Here is a 17644-nt window from a genome sequence, read left to right as displayed (position 1 = left end):
CAAAGGCAGGTATATGGAGTTAGGCCGCGGATCAGCCATGATCTCATTGAATGGCGGGACAGGCTCGAGGGGCTGAATGGCCTATTCTTGTACCTATGTTCCTATGTTCCTGGTAGGAAGTGACAACGCCAAGGCCATACCTTGTTTCCTTTTTGGTAGAAATGTCCACATATCCACTTCATTCTTCCACTGGTCACATGGTTCAGACTCCGACAACATCAGAGGATAATTATACCCTGACAATTTGCACTTGCTTTCTGCCATATTTTTCACAATAGCCCGTGAGATTTTAGTTTTCTATCCAAAATTAAAATCCTATTTTACAACCTTCAGCTTTAGGTAACCATCCTCTTCTACCATGTTAAATTCCAGAAAGTTTGTTATAGAAAGATAATGCTGGAGCTTATATTTACTCAACTTCACATTTATTGTGCAGAGTAAAAGGATTACAAACATGTAGCTCCTCACTTAAAACCTCTCCCAGTCCCAGCAAGTGTCTGTTTATATATGCTCAACTAAAACCCAATTAACACCCTTCACCTGCATATGATCAGACCATTGACACACAATTAACAATCTCATTCCCAGTTTTTCTATGGAAAAGAGTTCTTGGGACTGTTATATCAATGGTATTTATAATGTAACATACATACCAGGGCACATTGAGAAGGCAAAGGTAGAAATGATCCCCATTTGCTAATTTTTCTTTTTCTTCTTTGTAAGGTATTATATTTTCTCTCTGTACATAGCAAATTAAAATGTTACAATTATAAAAGTATAAGTGGCAAAATAGAGTATTAAAACTGTGCTCATACCTACTTACTTCATGTTTTTCTGGCAGCAGTTTCTTGAATTGTTTCAAAACCTCCACATCAAATTTAGATTTTCTACCCTTTTGGACCATGTCTGCTAGTTCTTCATTAGAACTGTAAATATATTAAATTGAAATCATTGTATTAATATCGTTGTGATCAATGCTGGGTTCACTGCATGCAATACCTGGGTATAGGTACAAAAGAAAATACAACATCAAGGAAGGTGCCAAGATAAGCTTATTCAGTTGTTCCATTTATTAAGCATCAGGCCTATACAAGGCCACAAGGTTTTTCTGGGGCAATTCATTGCATGTTCACTGCAGGCCCTTCTCACAGCTCATTTACTGCTGACCATGCAAACCCATATGGCACATATTACAGCTGCTGTAAAATACAATTAAAAGCTTGGCACAAACACATCTTCAAAGTTCTAAAAGTATTTGACACAACTTAACTGCAGAATGAATTATAGGGCTGGATCTTACAGCCCCCCCCCCCCCCCACACAATGTCGGGGGTCATGGGGGTTGGAAAATGCCTCTGGGAGAGACCCGATACTGGCCTTGATGCCAGGAAGGCCCGTCCCGATATTGCCGGCGGTGGCGAGGCCTCGTGGCGGACCCTCAACCCCCGCCCCCTTCCACCGCTCGACGATGGGACCAAAATTTACATAGGCAAATTTAGTATAATAGATGAATTAATGACTTACCTGCTCCCACCATCCATTCCGGGGCAATATTGCTGCCGGTGGCTGGCACTCCTATGCCTTCGGATACATGTTCGGAGATCCAATGCAGGACACTGGTGGGGAGCGGGGAGCAGGTAAGTATTTCAGTGTGGGGGGGGGCAGTAGTGAGCGGGGTCAAACTAATATGATCAGTGTCGGGGATGGTAGGAAGGGGTGAAGTTAAAAGTTTGTAAACTTTGGGTGGGGGGGAAAGTCAGGTACACAAGGTAAGCATTTTGGGGGGGAGGGAGAGGGCAAGGAATGAGTGTATGGTTATGGGGGGCAGGTGGAGAAGGGCTATAAATATGAATTTAATTTATTAAATGTGTAAACTTTAAATTGTAATGTAGAACTCAAAGCCTTTTAAAAATGGTGTCACCGCGTGCGCAGTGGTGCCTGACGCTTTTGCCAGGGATGGACTGCCTGCCCCCTCCATGTCATTGTCCGGTGGGGGGGGGGGGGCGTCTGCCCCAGCCATATAAATGAGCCGCTGCACTGAATATCATGGCAACCCCTCGGTGTCCGGTCCACATGGTCTGCCATTTTTGAAGCTTGCTGCTGATCAGCTTGTAAAATCCAGCCCATAATTTTTTGAGATCCAGTTTGGGCTGCAGTTTTGGCCCATGTCTGTCATGGTTCTGTACTCTTTCAAGATTTCCTCACAAGACTAGTTGCAAAACAAGATGGAAACTAATATAAGGCAACAGGTCCAAACAGGAGGAAAGTATATGGCAAAGGCACAATGCATAACCCTGTCGATAAGATCATTTAGGAACTAAAATAAGGTGAAGTCACAGATCTCCCCTATTCTATGACTGAGTATTATTCATCTTACCTCCCTTTTCATGTACTCACACTCAGATATACACACTGTTGTGGGACAACCTTAAGGGTGGACCACCTTAAGGATTGCAAGTGAACATCATCAGTGGTAGTGATGTTGAGTCAAACATGACCAGTTAGTTGTGGGTGGAGCCCGACATAGTAAGGTGTATTCTACTCTATCTCTGGTAATTACTATTTTTATATATGTTCCAGTTCTCTTATAATAAAACCCCACATTTATTTTGAATATTACTTATATTCCTGTGACTCTTCACAATAGATCACTCACCAAAGGACAAGTAATATTAGACACATAGCTGCAAAAATATCTATTATGCTGTAACATATTCTGTTGCAAGGTGTTTCAAGATGCCAGACTTGGCTCACTGAGTCTGAAGACTATGGGTTCAATTCCCACTCCAGAGATTTGAGTATATAACCGAAGCAGGCACCTCAGTACAGTACTGGGGAAGTGCTGCACTGTTGGAGCTGCTGAATTTCTGGCACTATTTGAAGAAGAACAGAGAAGTTCTCCTAATTTCCTGGCCAACATTTATCCCTCAATCAACACTGCCAAAAATAGATTATCTGGTCATTTATCCCATTTTTTCTGGAACCTTGCTGTATGCAATTTATTGCTGTGATTCCTTATATTAAAAAAATGCCTATACTTTAAAAATAATTGATTAGCTATGAAGTGCATTGCGACATCCTGTGATCATGTAAGGAGGTACATAAACACACATCATTTCCTATAGATAGTAATGGAACATTAGTTATATTTATGTCGTGGGTAAGCCTGAAACAGCAACCTTTCAGTATACTCAGTTGGATAAGAGAGGATAACTACTCACAACATTCTAAATCCATCACACCGAGATTTGCAATCAGCAGCAGTGGCTACATACATCCTGGAGGATGCAATTACTATAAGAACACAATAGGAGCAGGAACAGGCGTTTCAGCCCCTCGAGTCTGCTCCTTCATTCAATAAGATCATTGGTGATCTTCTATATCAGTGTGTGGAGCAACCACAGCCTCAGAGCACAAACCAAACTCAAAGTGTACAAAGCCATAGTCCTTACCACCCTTTTGTATGGCGCCGAGTCATGGGTCCTATACCGCCGTCATGAATGCCTTTTAGAGCGCTTCCATCAACGCTGCCTCCGCAGCATCCTCAAGATCTGCTGGCAGGACCGCATCAGAAACATTGAAGTCCTGGAAACAACCAACATCACCAGTATTGAGGCCATCCTCCTGCAAAGCCAACTGCATTGGGCCAGCCATGTTGCCCGGATGGACGACAGTCGCCTGCCCAAGATCGTGTTGTTAGGAGAGCTGACCATAGGTAAAAGGAACAGAGGGGCCCCATTCAAACGTTTCAAGGACTCCCTGACAAAGTCCCTCTCTGTGTGCCACATTGACCATCGCCAGTGGGAAGCGCAGGCCATAGATCGTGATGCCTGGAGATGCCACATCAGGAGGGCTACAGACACCTTTGAGACTGAGCGAAGAACCAGCATGAAAGAGAAAAAGAGGAGAAGGGTAGAACCAATTGTCCCCAGCAGCAACTACACCTTCACTTGTACCCACTGTGGGAGAATCTGTCGGTCAGGGATAGGCCTGACTAGCCACCAGTGGGCCTGCAACTGATGACTACAACCTTCCCAAAATCTTTATCCACGAAGAAATGCCGAGAGATATCAGCTATACCTTCCTGCCATATCCCCATATCCCTTGATTCTCTTCGTATCCAAAAATCAGTCGATATCTAACTTGAATGTACTCAATAATTGAGCAACCATAGCTCTCTGTGGTAGTGAATTTCAAAATTTTGCAACCATTTGGGTGGAGAAATTTCTCCTCATCTCAGTCCTAAATAGCTGACCCCTTATTCTGATACTGTTACCCCTAGTTCTAGATTCCCCAACCACTTTGCTGGAGGAGATAGCACAGATATAAAGGAAGAGGAACAAGAAAATGAGAAAGATCCTGCAAGGATGCCCTGTACTTTGGAAAATACAGCAGACATTGGGCAGCTGTGTAATGCTTCAGTTGCTAGTCATAAGGAAAGGATGTTAATCAATGCCTCAGTTAGTTATCCAACAGACTAATACAAAAGCAAAATATTATGGTACTGGAAATCTGAAATAAAAAGAGAAAATACTCAGCAGGTCAGGCAGCATCTGTGGACAGAGAAACAGAGTTAATGGGCTGGATTTTCCCAGCCCACTGGGGATGGGCTGGGAAGCGGGAGGAGTGGTAAAATTGAAGAAGAAGGCATTAGAAGGAAGGCCCGACATCTTCATGTTGCGAGAGGATATTACAGAAGGCGGACAGGCTGGCAGGAGGAGGTCGCACTGGAGCGAGGCTGGATGATAATTAAGCCTGTTAAACAAGCAATTAACAGCAATTTATGCCAGGTTTTTCTAATTTTTCAACGGGTGCATGGGAACAACAGCGTTTTAAAATCTTACCAGCTCTAATCAGGTGGCGGCTTAGTGGGATGTCTGTGTTGGCTGCAGGCGGCAGCCATTACAAACAGTAGCGTGGCTTGGCAGGGAGGGTGGAGCTGGTTGGACAACAGAAGTAGCAATCAGGAGCAGGGACAAACTTGCCTAGTACAGCGGGGGCATACCGCTTAATTGCCCTCTCAGACTTGGCACCTGTATCTACGGAGCAAGGGGATGGGCAGCACAGAGAACTGAGTATATCTTTTGTTTCATTCACTCAAGGTTCGGGACTTCCAGTGAGGAGGAGCAGCAGTGAGGCAGACAGCTGTAGTATAGGCAGCAGGGCAGCAGCAACCAGAGGGACACCAGGATCATAAGCCTGGAAGGGGGCAGGGAGGAGGCTGCAGAAGGGAATGCAATCAGCCACCTATGCGCAGACGAGTATACCCCCAGAGAGGGTCCACTGTCGGAGGCTTAACTTCCTACACATGTCGAAGCAGCAGTGTCGCTGAAGACTCTGCCTCCCCAGGGAGGCTGTCACAGAGCTCTGTGTCATGATGGCAGATGAGCTGAGCTCTATGGGGAGGGTTAGGCGTTGAAGGTCACCATGGTGCTAAATTTCTATGCCTCAGGATCATTCCAGCGATCTTCTGGGGATATCTGTGGGATCTCATGGTCTGTAGCTTGTCAATGCATCAAGATGGTCACCAATGCTGTCTTCAGGAGGGCCAGCCAGTTCGTGCGCTTCCACACTGATCCAGCAGTCAGGTTTGGAAGGCTGTAGGATTCGGGGCCACCACTCAATTCCCCCAGGTGCAAGGTATCATCAACTGCACGCATGTGGCAATGAAGGCTCCCACAGACCAGGCAGCGCTTTCATCAAAAGGAAAGGCTTCCACTCGCTCAATGTACAACTGCTCTGCAAATCGATCCTTTAGGTCTGTGAAAGATTTTCCAGGAGTTGCCATGACGCCTACATACTAAGGCCATCCCAGGTGCCTGACATTTACAGGCTCTCTACACGCCTTCAAGGATGGATACTGGCTGATAAGGGCCACCCACTGAAGAGATGGCTGCTGACGCCTGTGAGGAACCAAAGCACAGATCCAGAGAAGAGATACAACAATTGCCACAGAACAAATTGAGCGACCATAAAGCAGGAAGTAGGCCTTATTTAGATGTGGTTCCAATAGCTGAATAGATCTAGTGGAGCCCTTCATTATACCCCAGCAAGGGTCTCGTGTATCGTAGTGGTGTGCTGTGGTCTGCACAACCTGCTGCTAGAGAGGAGAGAAACTTTAAACAATGAAGATGCTTACACTGAGGATGAGGATATGGAGGGAATGGTGACCAGACTCAACAGGATGAAGACCCCAAGAGACAGCAGGCAAGACACTATGAGAGACGTACAAGGGAGCCTCATGCCGTTCTAATACAGACACGTATCACATGAGACTTACTGCACAACCAGTCAATCCAATAAATCTACCTCCTGCTGACCAGCTGTTCGGCTACATTTTAAGAGCCTGCCGCCGAAGTAGCCTGCGGATGTTAAAAAATGCACCCCACTCGCACGGCACCGCACCATGGAACCGCCGTGATTTCAGACGCGGCAGCTCATTTGCATGGCCACGGCGCCCACCTCCCACGATCATGTGGTGGGGCGGGCGAGCCGTCACAGGCAACGGGGTCTAGCGCTAATGCGCAGGTGCTGGCGCCATTTTAAAAGGGCTTACAGCCCTCAAAGGAGATTTTAAAATTAAAAGGCCAGGTCAGTTCAATGACCAAAAAAAAAGAATTAAATTACCATTAAATTCATTTTCATACTCCCGCCCCCCTCCCCACCCCCCCATGTCAAAACATTCCTGCCCTTTTCTCGCCAGGAATTTGTTTATTAAGAATTTGACCTTTCAGCTCCCAAAGTTCTGAACCTTTGCCCTTTACCCCTTCCCATCACCCCCTCACCAATCCTTAGCGATGTCACCTCATTCCTCCCATCCCACACAGAAAATAAATCCTCGTCCCTTCTCCCCACAGATGTTGCGCCAAGTTTCCCCGAATGGGGATTTGAAGGCACGGCATTGTCGGCCACCCGAATGAAGATAGGTGCGGCAATTAAGGAGGCGATGGGACCCTCATTAAATCAGGTACGTAAATTAGTTTACATATTCAAATAGGGATCCTGTCACCGTCGAGGTCGATCGGGGGCCTCCATTGCACTGATCTTCATTGCCCCCTGCCAACGTTCCCAATGGCGGAGGGGCTTTAAAATCCAGCCCGTTGTGTCCAGGTTTGCTCTTAACATTTTCCTGGAGCCATCATCACATGAGGCAACTGCATGGGAAATGCCGTGTCCATGCTCGGTGTTCTCCTTCCCATCACACCCTGTGCAGGAGACAGTGAACTGTGATGCACAATATCACAATTCATTTCAGACAAGTACACATCAAGGTGACATCTAACATTAGGATATAACTCAGTAAAACCCAAGTGAAGCTAGGCGGACTTTTTCATGCACTTGCGGGTGCTTCTAATTGCTGCTCCCCCAGCGTTGTCAGCTGAGCTGGAGGCAGGTTGCTGACCTTTCTGCTCCGTGGCTTTCGATAAGTGTGGCAGTCATCCTCTAGCTGCTTGAGGCCTGGACAGCCCCAGCATATGGAAGGCCTCCTCAACAGGTGCAGGAGCTACCTATGTCTCCACAGCTTCATGAGGTGCTGGTGTCACTGTTGGAGGGGCTGATGAGTCACCCTCCACGCCAGGAGTGCCCTGAGAGGAGCCCCAAGATGCTGCAGACAGCCGCTCCTCCACCCTTTCAGGGCACACTCAGCCCTCCCTGCTCACCTGAGGAGTCCGAGGTCCTGACGATGGCTCCAGGCATCTCGTTCCATCTTGCCTAGACATTGCTCCACAGAGCTCAAGGAGGTGGCAATGGCATGCATGTCCGCTGGTATCTCTGGCATCCACTGGGTGATCTGCTGATATGGCTCTCCAAGCCTGCTTGGTCTGCTGCCAATCTCTCGATGCAGGAAGTCATGCATGCATACGTCAGAGTCATGGCAGCGCTCATAGCCTAGATGAACTGCTCCATCGTCCGTGCATGGGTGAGCATAGCCTCTGGGAGCTCCGCCAGATGTTCCCACACCTCACGTTGCAGCTCCAGCGTTTTCTGCCTTGTGGATGACTCCAGAGGCATGTCATCAGCTGAAGCTGAACAGTGCCAGGCCCTCCAACAGTTCTCTGAGTATGAGTGATCTTGGCTGTAACTACACTGCCTGCATCATCTACTGGGGAACATCTGTGCTGTGCTCACCAGAATGTGACCCGGTTACTAACAATGCGCGGCTACCCACCGATGAGACAGTATCTGTGCTGGTTGAGGGTGTGGGAGAATGATGTGACCTGAAAAAGAGATGAGACTGATGAGAGGGCTACACGCTTTACAACACATCTTTCTAACTATTCATCATCTGGAACTCTATGTGACCAGTGGTCCACACATGGACACTATGTGCTCGCCAGAGGATCTCTTGCACACGTCCATTAGGCCACTCACTCTCTCGGGACTCCACACCAGTCTCACCATCCGCAATAGCCTGCTCTGCCTCCATTCCAACCAGCTCCAGAGCTCCTTCCTCCATGGGAGGGAGGATGGTCATGTAAGGCATGCCCCGCCAGTTCTGGAAAATTCCTGAGCATTGTGTGCTCTCTTCTCCTGCAAACACATACATTTCCATTGTTAGTCACCCATCAAAGAGAGGCACGACTCCTATGTTGCTGGCAGCCTGACTATCCAATCTGGTACCACAGGCATGCTTCCTGCATGCGGCCAATTAGCACTGCTGTGCAGGAGTTACCTCCGCCTGACCGGTGCCCTGCACAGAGATACTGACATGCATCTGACAGCCAATGCTGATGCATGGGCATTTCCACTAACTGGGTGGGCACCCCTTTCTCCTATCTCTTATTTACCTCCAGTCACATTTCGGGCTGCCAACTTAATATTGTGCACTGCACTCACCTTGCCAGACCGCATCAGGTTATTGACCCCTTTTTGGCACTGCATCCAGCTCCAAGGAACAAGCCCTTGGCTGCTGACCACGTCTGCAACTTCCATCCGGGCCTGCTTGGTCTGCCGCTCTAGTCTCCTCCTGTCATCCTGAGGGAAAAGGACTTCCCTCCGCTCCCTTACAGCCTGGAAGATTACCTCCAGGGAAGCATCGTTGAATCTTGAGGTGACCTTTGATCGAGCTTTGGCCATTTCTTTGCTGCCAGGGCAGGGCTCCCTCACCATTCCCTCCTCAAGGGCTGCTGCATTATCCTGTGCTGCTGCCTGGCTTTTAAACATGGCACCAGCATTTGACACTCTGGAACTCCGCCCATCCGACCCGTCTCACTGGACGCCTCCCCCGCCAGCTGGCCCTTATTTGGCTGGCTCTGATAACATCACGCATGAAACTCCACCCACATGGCCTTGCCACTCGCTTTTGGCCCAGGCCGACATGCTGCCTTTAAGTAAAATCCAACCCAATGTTCATAGGTCGATGGCCTTGCATCAGAAGTGCAGAAGTGATGAAAGGTCATCGACCTGAAACATTAACTCTGTTTCTCTCTCCACAGATGCTGCCAGACCTGCTGAATATTTCCAGCATTTTCTGCTTTTATTTCAGTTGCCGAACACTGTATCAGGTAGAGTAGATGATACCTATAGTAGGCTGGAAAATTGCACAAAGGGCTATGTTGGTAAACATGTTTGCCACTGAAGTCCTAACCTTAGCACAGATTGGCTGCAACATCCTTGAAACATAACACTATCCTGACACAGCCTCTCTGGGTAATTGTATCCTCTAATGACACTGCTCCACTGATGAGTCCAGGTAAATCTACCTCTGCCTATATATGCAGCACTGTGGATAATAGTGATTGGAAGCAGTTATCCAGTAGTGCCTGGATTTTTCATTTCATTTTTCATTCTCTTTCTCCAGAAAACATAAATATTTTCATAGGGAACTCTTTTCTTGTAATTTATAGAACCCAATCAAAATATGACAATGCCAGAAACTGTTCTGAAAACCTTTTCATTGAGAAAAGGTACAAAAAGCATAAAATATCCTTAAAAAACATGAATTATACTTGCTCCCTGTCCTTTTAAATTTCTTCCTCATCCAGCACAGCACTGAACAGCATTGTGGTGGTGCTTTCGCCATATGGATTAGAACAATCCAAGAATAAGACTCACCACAACCTTCTCATGGGCAGCTAGCGATGGACAATAAGTGCTGTCCTTCCAATGATGCCCACATCATGAGATTGAATTTTTAAAAACTCAGTCACCTTGGACCACATATAAGCAAATCGATGTAACAGCACACCTGGGCCTCAAAATTCAGCTCCATACCAAAATGGGTGCCCTTTTGGTTGCAAAATTGTGTCCGCGCTGGACACGCGCACTTCTGGTTTGGTCTGTGCCAAATGCCATTTTGGTGAGGGCGTTAGCGCCGGCTTCAGGTGTTTGCGCCAGAAATATGCAGAGTAGGCAGATCGTGATGTCAGTCAGCGTGTAACTGGTTTGACACCAGTGCTGCCATTTTTCATCTCGCAGCTCAAGCTAATGCACTCTCTTAACCATGCACAGCTCAACATGTGTTCAGCAACATTAAGGACCACTCACCCTCACAAGCACTTCTTAAAGGGATCATCAATAACTAAATTCAGGCTAGTTACTGATTGAGGTCTACTGGCTCTGTCTGAGTTTGTAGAAGTGCTCTTTTGATTTCAACAGGAAGTGGTGTTGCACATGGTCAGGGCCTTGGTTCTGACTTCAAGGCCAGACTACTTGCTCCCAGTCATGAGTGCTGTAGTAATCATTTCCCTTGGCCTACAGAATGACAGGGAGATTAAGCAGAGGCAACACTGAAGACAATAAGCTGCTCACAGAGGTTGGCAGAGGAAGGGGGGGATAAGGGCTGTCAGCAGGAGGCCTTATCCACCCAGGACCTTCAGGCAGCATTTCACTTACCTTACTGAGGAACAGTGTGTGTGACGTCTCCATTTTATGAAGGAGGTCCTGACTGAAATCTGCAGTTTGTAGCAGGTAAACCTGCACCCTCAGAGCAGTTGTGAAGATGATTGTGGCCATGAATTCTTTGTGTTGGGATCCTTCCAGACTGGATCAGATGACATCTCTAATATCTCCCAATTTCCCATTCACTGCTCTTTAAGGGAGGTATGTATGCCAGGAGAGAAGAGTACATTGCGTTCTCGCTGCCAGCGAGAAGCAGGCAGAATGTGTCAGGAGGTAGGTCACTCGCCGTAGAATATCTAGCTTCTGACCTGCTCTTGTAGCCACAGTATTTATGTAGCTGGCCCAGTTAAGTCTCTTTCCAGTGGTGACTCCCAGGAAATTTCTTGTGGGGGTTTCAACAATGGTAATGCTGTTGACTACCAAAGGGAGATGGTTAGACACTTCCTTGTTGGCAATAATCATTGCCTGCACTTGGATGGCATGAATATCACTTGTCACTTATCAGCTCAAGCCTGAATGTTGCCCAGATCTTGCTGCATTTGGACACAGACTGCTTCATTATCTGAGGAGTTGCGAATGGAACTGAACACTGTGAGATCATCAGCGAATATTCCCACTTTTGATCTTATGATGGAGGGGAGGCCATTGATGATGCAGCTGAAGATGGTTGGGCCTACGACACTGCCCATAGGATTTCCTACTGCGATGTCCTGGGATTGAGATGATTGGCCTCGAATAACCACAACCATCTTCCTTCGTGCCAGGTATGACTCCAACCAGTGGAGAACTTTCCCCCCGATTCCCATTGTCTTGGGCTCCTTGATGCCACATTCTGTCAAATGCTGCCTTGATGTCATGGGCCATCATTCTCACCTCACCTCTGGAATTCAGCTTGTCTAGGGGTGTAGCTAGTTCTGGAACCTCCCTTTGGAGGCTGGCTTTATTTAGTGCAGGTTAACTTTAAGTGGTGTTAGTTAGCCCCCTGCTGAGGTGTGCAGCTATTCAACTTCTCATTTAATGATGTACTGCATGCCACTATCATTTAAATTAGCAAACAGCACAAAGTTTGTATGCTGCCTGCATTGGAAGTAACGAGTGTGGGTTCATCACACATTACCCGTTTTTGGGGAAATATCCAGTTTTGCCCTCCAATGTTCCAAATTGAAAATAGTATAGACATCTCATCAAGCCAAATATAATACTGAACTGAAGTTCCTCCCCCTTTCTGGTGCAGCTTCCTGTGTCAGGTGTACTCAGCACCATGCTTCAAGTGAATTGTGGTTGGAGATGAAAGGAAGTGATTTCAACTCATGTTTGCACCCCCATAAAGCTCAAATTGTGTGCAATTATGGAGTTGAAAATCTGGGGCCATTAACTCATATCAGATCAATAAGCCAATAACATTGAGGAAGAAGAAAAAATCAAAATAAAGTTAACATTAATTTTGTAAAAATAACTACAATATAAAACAAAACAATAATGCAGTATGACTCACCATCTGAACTGTTTTAAAAATATATTCAAATTGAGACTTTTCTTTGGGTCTAGAAATGTGACCTGAAGGAAGAGCAAAAACAATTATATTTAACGGAGCAGCTGGGAGTCCCAACTTTCGTTTCATAGCATTTCTCTTTCAGATTTAGAAACAGTTTATAATATAATCTGATGTATAACATGCTGTTCATTTGTGAATAATAGATTATTACATAATCACTTTGTAAGAATAGTTCATTAATATACCTTCACAGTATATTGTTTTTGATTTTGTGATTCACCAAACTGTATAGCAAAATAATTTTTCAGCCCAATTGCTATCATCCCAAGAGAGGACAGTAGGCTCATGCACCATGAAGCCACCAGCAGTGCTCCAGGATGACATCTCAGCAATCCGAGTAATCTGTCAGAGCACAGTTTACTGAACTGCTGTGAGAGCCTGCATGACCCTTTCAGCATTGAGATCTGCAGCCATGATGGCCCAAATGCCATAGTATTGATATGCCTTTGCCAGGTGTTTGTAAATAGATACACAATGACACTATCCAATAATTGATCTTACTCAAAAACACACTAAAAGAATGGTATTGCATAGAGTTTTACTTTAATAAAAAAACAACTGTTCTATATAGAAAGAACCTGCAGTTATGTAGCACCTTTGACATCCTCAGCATTTTCCAAAGCACTTTACAGCCAGCAAATTACTTTTGAAATGTAGTTACTGTGATTGTATAGTGGGCAAATGTGCCAGCCAGATTCCACAAACAACCAAGTTATCTCTTTGGTGATGTTGGTAGAGCAAAAAATATTAGCCATGACACTAGGAGAACTTCATTACTCTTTAAAGTGCTCTACTTGATCTTTGATGTCTACCTGAGAGAGCAAATGGGGCATGTCACTTTAACACTTTGTCGTGAAGCCAATACCTTTGATGGTGCAGCACTTCTGCAGTACTACGCTGAAGTAGCAGCCTAGATTATGTGTTCATCTCTGGAGTGAGGCTTGAACCCACAATTCAGGAGGTGGGAGTGCTACCACTGAGCCAAGTTTGACATTTAAAAGAATGTGAAGTAACATGCTAAGATGGGAAATGCAATCTTAACAACAAAAACAATTCAATTTTCTTATATAGCCTATAACATCATCAGAACAGTTAAATTGAACTATCATATTATGCTTCCCTTAAAATAATGCATTATTCTGTAGTTACCTCCTTTGACTCTTTTTTGAAGAGGGCTTGATCTTTTTCTTTTGTTTGTGATATCGAGAAGCTGAAAAGCTGTTCAATGCTGGCAAAATCTGGATTTATAGAAATACTTTGGACAAGTGGCCAAAAAGAATTCCTCTCTGAAATAGCAGACAAAGATATGAAATTTTATAGGAATCACTACACTGTAGAAGATATCACTTTATACAAAGAAATCCTTACAGAAAGACTAGTGATCCAATTCCTACAGTCTTTCCTCAACATCTGGCTCAGAGGTGAACAGAGGCACCATTATAACTTTCAAAGAGATACGGAGCTACTGAATGTGAGGGGGTATGGCCTAAACAGGGATTGGGAAGGTAACTCCAGTAGCAGGGAAGTCCAGAAGGATTGTAGCTTTGATTGCCATTTAAACTCACTTTTCTTCACTGTGTGATTTCCACTACTTGGAACAGGGCTGTTATGTGGGACACTTTGTGGCACTAAAGTGCTTGAAGAAAGTGGCACATTCCCTTGCAATCGCAGGAGGTATAATACCTGCACTTTTAGCTCCTCTCCTCACTATCCCAGGCACCAAACACTTCTTTCAGGTGAAGCAGTGATTTACTTGTACTTCTTTCAATTTAGTATACTGTATTCGCTCCTCACAATGTGGTCTCCTCTACACTGGGGAGACCAAACGCGGATTGAGTGACTGCTTTGTGGAACACCTCCGCTCAGTCTGAAAGCATAACCCCGAGCTTCCGGTTGCTTACCATTTCAACACTCACCCCTGCTCTCATGCCAACATTTCTGTCTATGGCCTGCTCCAGTGTTCCAGTGAACATCAATGCAAGCTCGAGGAGCAGCACCTGATCTTTTGATTAGGCACTGTACAGCCTTGAGGACTGAACATTGAGTTCAATAACTTCAGAGCTTCAAGGGACATAGCTTCAAGTTGAGGGGTGATAGATATAGGACAGATGTGAGAGGTAGTTTCTTTACTCAGAGAGTAGTAAGGGCGTGGAACGCCCTGCCTGCAGCAGTAGTAGATTCGCCAACTTTAAGGGCATTTAAGTGGACATTGGATAGACACATGGATGAAAATGGAATAGTGTAGGTCAGATGGTTTCACAGGTCGGCGCAACATCGAGGGCCGAAGGGCCTGTACTGCGCTGTAATGTTCTAATTCTAATTCTAAAAAAGAGCATGACTGACCTTTTTTAATATTTTATTTTTTATCCATGTGCTTACTTTTCATGTAGTCAAAGCTGCTCATTATTCTGCTATTAACACTGTCTCTGGACTAATGCTTTGTCTTTCACCACAAGCATTAACACACTCTTTTCCATTCTCGCAGGACATCTTTGTTATTTAATCTCTCCTGCCCTCTGCCCTGTCAAACACCTTCCCCTTTGTTCTCTCCCCCACCCCCTCCCCTTCACTTGCTAAAACCTAATTCTTTTCTAACCATGGCCAGTTCTGATGAAAGGTCACAGACCTGAAACGTTAACTTTGCTTCTCACTCCACAGATGCTGCCAGACCTGCTGAGTATTTCCAGCATTTTTTGTTTTTATTTCAGATTTCCAGCATCTGCAGTATTTTGCTTTTATTATGCTTGAATAAAGTACTGGCAGGACTAGTATCATTCCATAATACTGCATCTTGGAACAGATGGATGAAAGAGGAAATGTGATGGAACAAGAAAGCAAATGTTTGATGGAGTCTATGAAAAATCCCCCCCAAAAATATGATTTTTTTTTAAAAAGGGATATTATAGGTGGCACAGCATCACAGAGTGGTTTGATGTATAAAAGCTCGTCAGTCTGCTGAATTCCTTGTCAGAGGTGCAACATTATGAGTAAATGCTGATGAGATGTGCTATTCTACAAGTTAAGAGAAAATTGGAGGAAGAGGCATGACTGAGCTACTTCAATGCATATCTCAGTGACCAGTTCAGATTAGTATCAGCAGAGACCTGAGCAGGTTGCCCACACCCCATTGGTGCCAGTTGGTGTATTCCAGAGCAAAAAGAGAACTTGAAAAAAGAAAGGGTGGCACTCTCACATTGAAATGGGACAGATCACACACATACCTGAAATTGCATTAGAGGAGAGTTTTTGCCAACTCAGTTTTTTCATCCTCAAGGATGGACGTGGAACACCAGTCTTGTCAGAAGCTGTTAGAAAAGATCCAGATGACACAGGGGGAGGAGGAGGCGGAGGAGGTATAAGTAGTAGTGGTTGTGGTGGAGGGAGGGGAGGAGGTGGAGGTGGTGCAAATGGGGTAGTGGTAGCGTGAACACACTTCAGACTTTCTTCAGTTGAAGACTCAGGTTCACTACAATCATGATTTTCCGGTTTACTAATAATCAGTTCTTCCTTCACTGGTTGATCATTTGTTTTCAGTTTGACTGATAACAGCCTTTTCATGATTGTATCAACATCAATTTCTGGACCTGCTGCAAGGAAAGATATTAGATGTATTAATACTTTAGCATGTTTTTAGATTGTTAAAGCTTACAATGAATTTCAAAATGTAGTGCTGAACTAGTAGAATTGAACAACGAATATGGAGCATTCTGAATTTCTTCAGAAGATCATAAACAATTGTTTACATTAATCTGCATATAGAAATGTCCTTTTAATTGTAGATATTTTATCAAAAAATCTTTTCTTACTGTCGTCAGCGATTAGGATGGCTCTATTCACCAAGATTTCTAGTGCCTCCCAGAGCAGAGGACTGCAACTGTTAGATGGTTGCAGTTGCAGGAGCCCCTGGAGAATTGACAGCAGCTGAATAGAGACTGGTGAGGTGCTCACCTAGAATTAAGACAAAGATGAAAATGCATCTATTGAATGTAAATGCAAATAAACCTTAGAGGAAACTTAATGAGTGTAAAAGGTGCATTTTCCTTTTCAGTTGAGATTATTTTTCTCCCTCTTTCATTTTTAACCTTTCCACCCATGATGCTATTCATTCATCCACAAAGCTGCAAGAAGAGGTTTCTAATGCAGTACACAAAGCATCTTTGGAGCAATTAAGAGCTGCTGCAAAGGTAAATTATAATACAGCTTATTGTGCAGCAGGAGGAGCACCACAGAGATAACGTGGGATCAATGGGTTATGTTCGGGGTATGCAATTACACAAAAATAATCTTGTTATTTTCCAATTTGATATAATCTGTCATAAAGCATGATTCTGATCGAAAGGGTCACTCTAAGCTAATGTCAATAATTGACAACACCAGTGTTCTCCAAGAAACACATGGGGCAAGTCTGGAAAAAGTGCAAGAGTACGCTAAGGGTTCAAATGCATGAAGGTTAATAAAGCTGGTGGCATGCTGGTGGATAGATAGAAAGCCATAAATACCAAACCTGGGTCTTTCCAACCTCCAATTATTGCCTATTTCTAAACTCCAAGGTACTTGAACCCATTATTGATACCTACCTCTGAGCTGACCACTTCCACAATTTTGTGTTCGAAACCCTTCTAAAGTCACAACTACAAATGAAGTGTTAATTATCAGTTCCAGAGAGGTTGTTAATTAACATTTATACATTGTTTAAGGAGTACTTAGTATGAAATGGTAGACCAAGAAGAAGATGGAGAAATGACATGATATCATACCTAGGAACCACATGGGCAAGAACAGCAAAGGATAGAATTAAATGGAAAAGACATGAAGAGGGCTACATCCTGCAGTGGATGAGTACAGCCGAAATAATGATGATGATAATGATGTTGAACTTTCTACTGCGAGTTTAGTTCCTATCTAATGTGCAAATACAGCAACTTCATGCATTCAATGCATTTCAATAGTGGGGCAAACAGCGAGATGTCATTTTCGCAAAACTAATGGTAGGCGCAGCATATCTCAGACACCAGATTTTGGATTTCTACTTCTGACTGCACATCAGCCCTTGTCTGAAGTTGCTGTAGCATTTGCGCATAAATAACAGCGAGCATCGTGGGCCTCACTAATACTGACAGTGAATTATGGCATGTAATAATTTAAGAACTTGTACATTTAGTAGCAATTATAATATCAAGAGCAAATGATGATTTTGTTCATCTTTTTACAATTACTTTTGACATACAGTTTCTGATGCAATATAACA

At 44.6% G+C, this 17644-nt stretch overlaps 1 protein-coding gene across 5 annotated transcripts in view; it reads right to left on the bottom strand.

Moving 5' to 3' along the window:
* The window catches only part of LOC137373747 (inverted formin-2-like), a 107132-nt gene that overhangs the window by 44871 nt on the left and 44617 nt on the right, over positions 1–17644 (bottom strand). For 4 of the 5 annotated variants that reach the window (XM_068039035.1, XM_068039034.1, XM_068039037.1 and 1 more), the window contains exons 7-12: positions 16203–16344; positions 15618–15983; positions 13546–13682; positions 12337–12398; positions 824–926; positions 654–739 (exon numbers count right to left, since the gene is read on the bottom strand). In XM_068039035.1, coding sequence (XP_067895136.1) covers positions 654–739; positions 824–926; positions 12337–12398; positions 13546–13682; positions 15618–15983; positions 16203–16344 — 896 coding nt within the window. Of the gene's footprint in view, positions 1–653; positions 740–815; positions 927–12336; positions 12399–13545; positions 13683–15617; positions 15984–16202; positions 16345–17644 lie in introns of all 5 variants that reach the window. The other variant, XM_068039036.1, reaches the window with a different exon arrangement.

Source organism: Heterodontus francisci, chromosome 9 (genome assembly GCF_036365525.1).
Source record: "Heterodontus francisci isolate sHetFra1 chromosome 9, sHetFra1.hap1, whole genome shotgun sequence".
Taxonomy (NCBI): domain Eukaryota; kingdom Metazoa; phylum Chordata; class Chondrichthyes; order Heterodontiformes; family Heterodontidae; genus Heterodontus; species Heterodontus francisci.
Note: the sequence above shows the minus strand (reverse complement) of the source record. Positions and strands in the feature narration are given on the sequence as shown.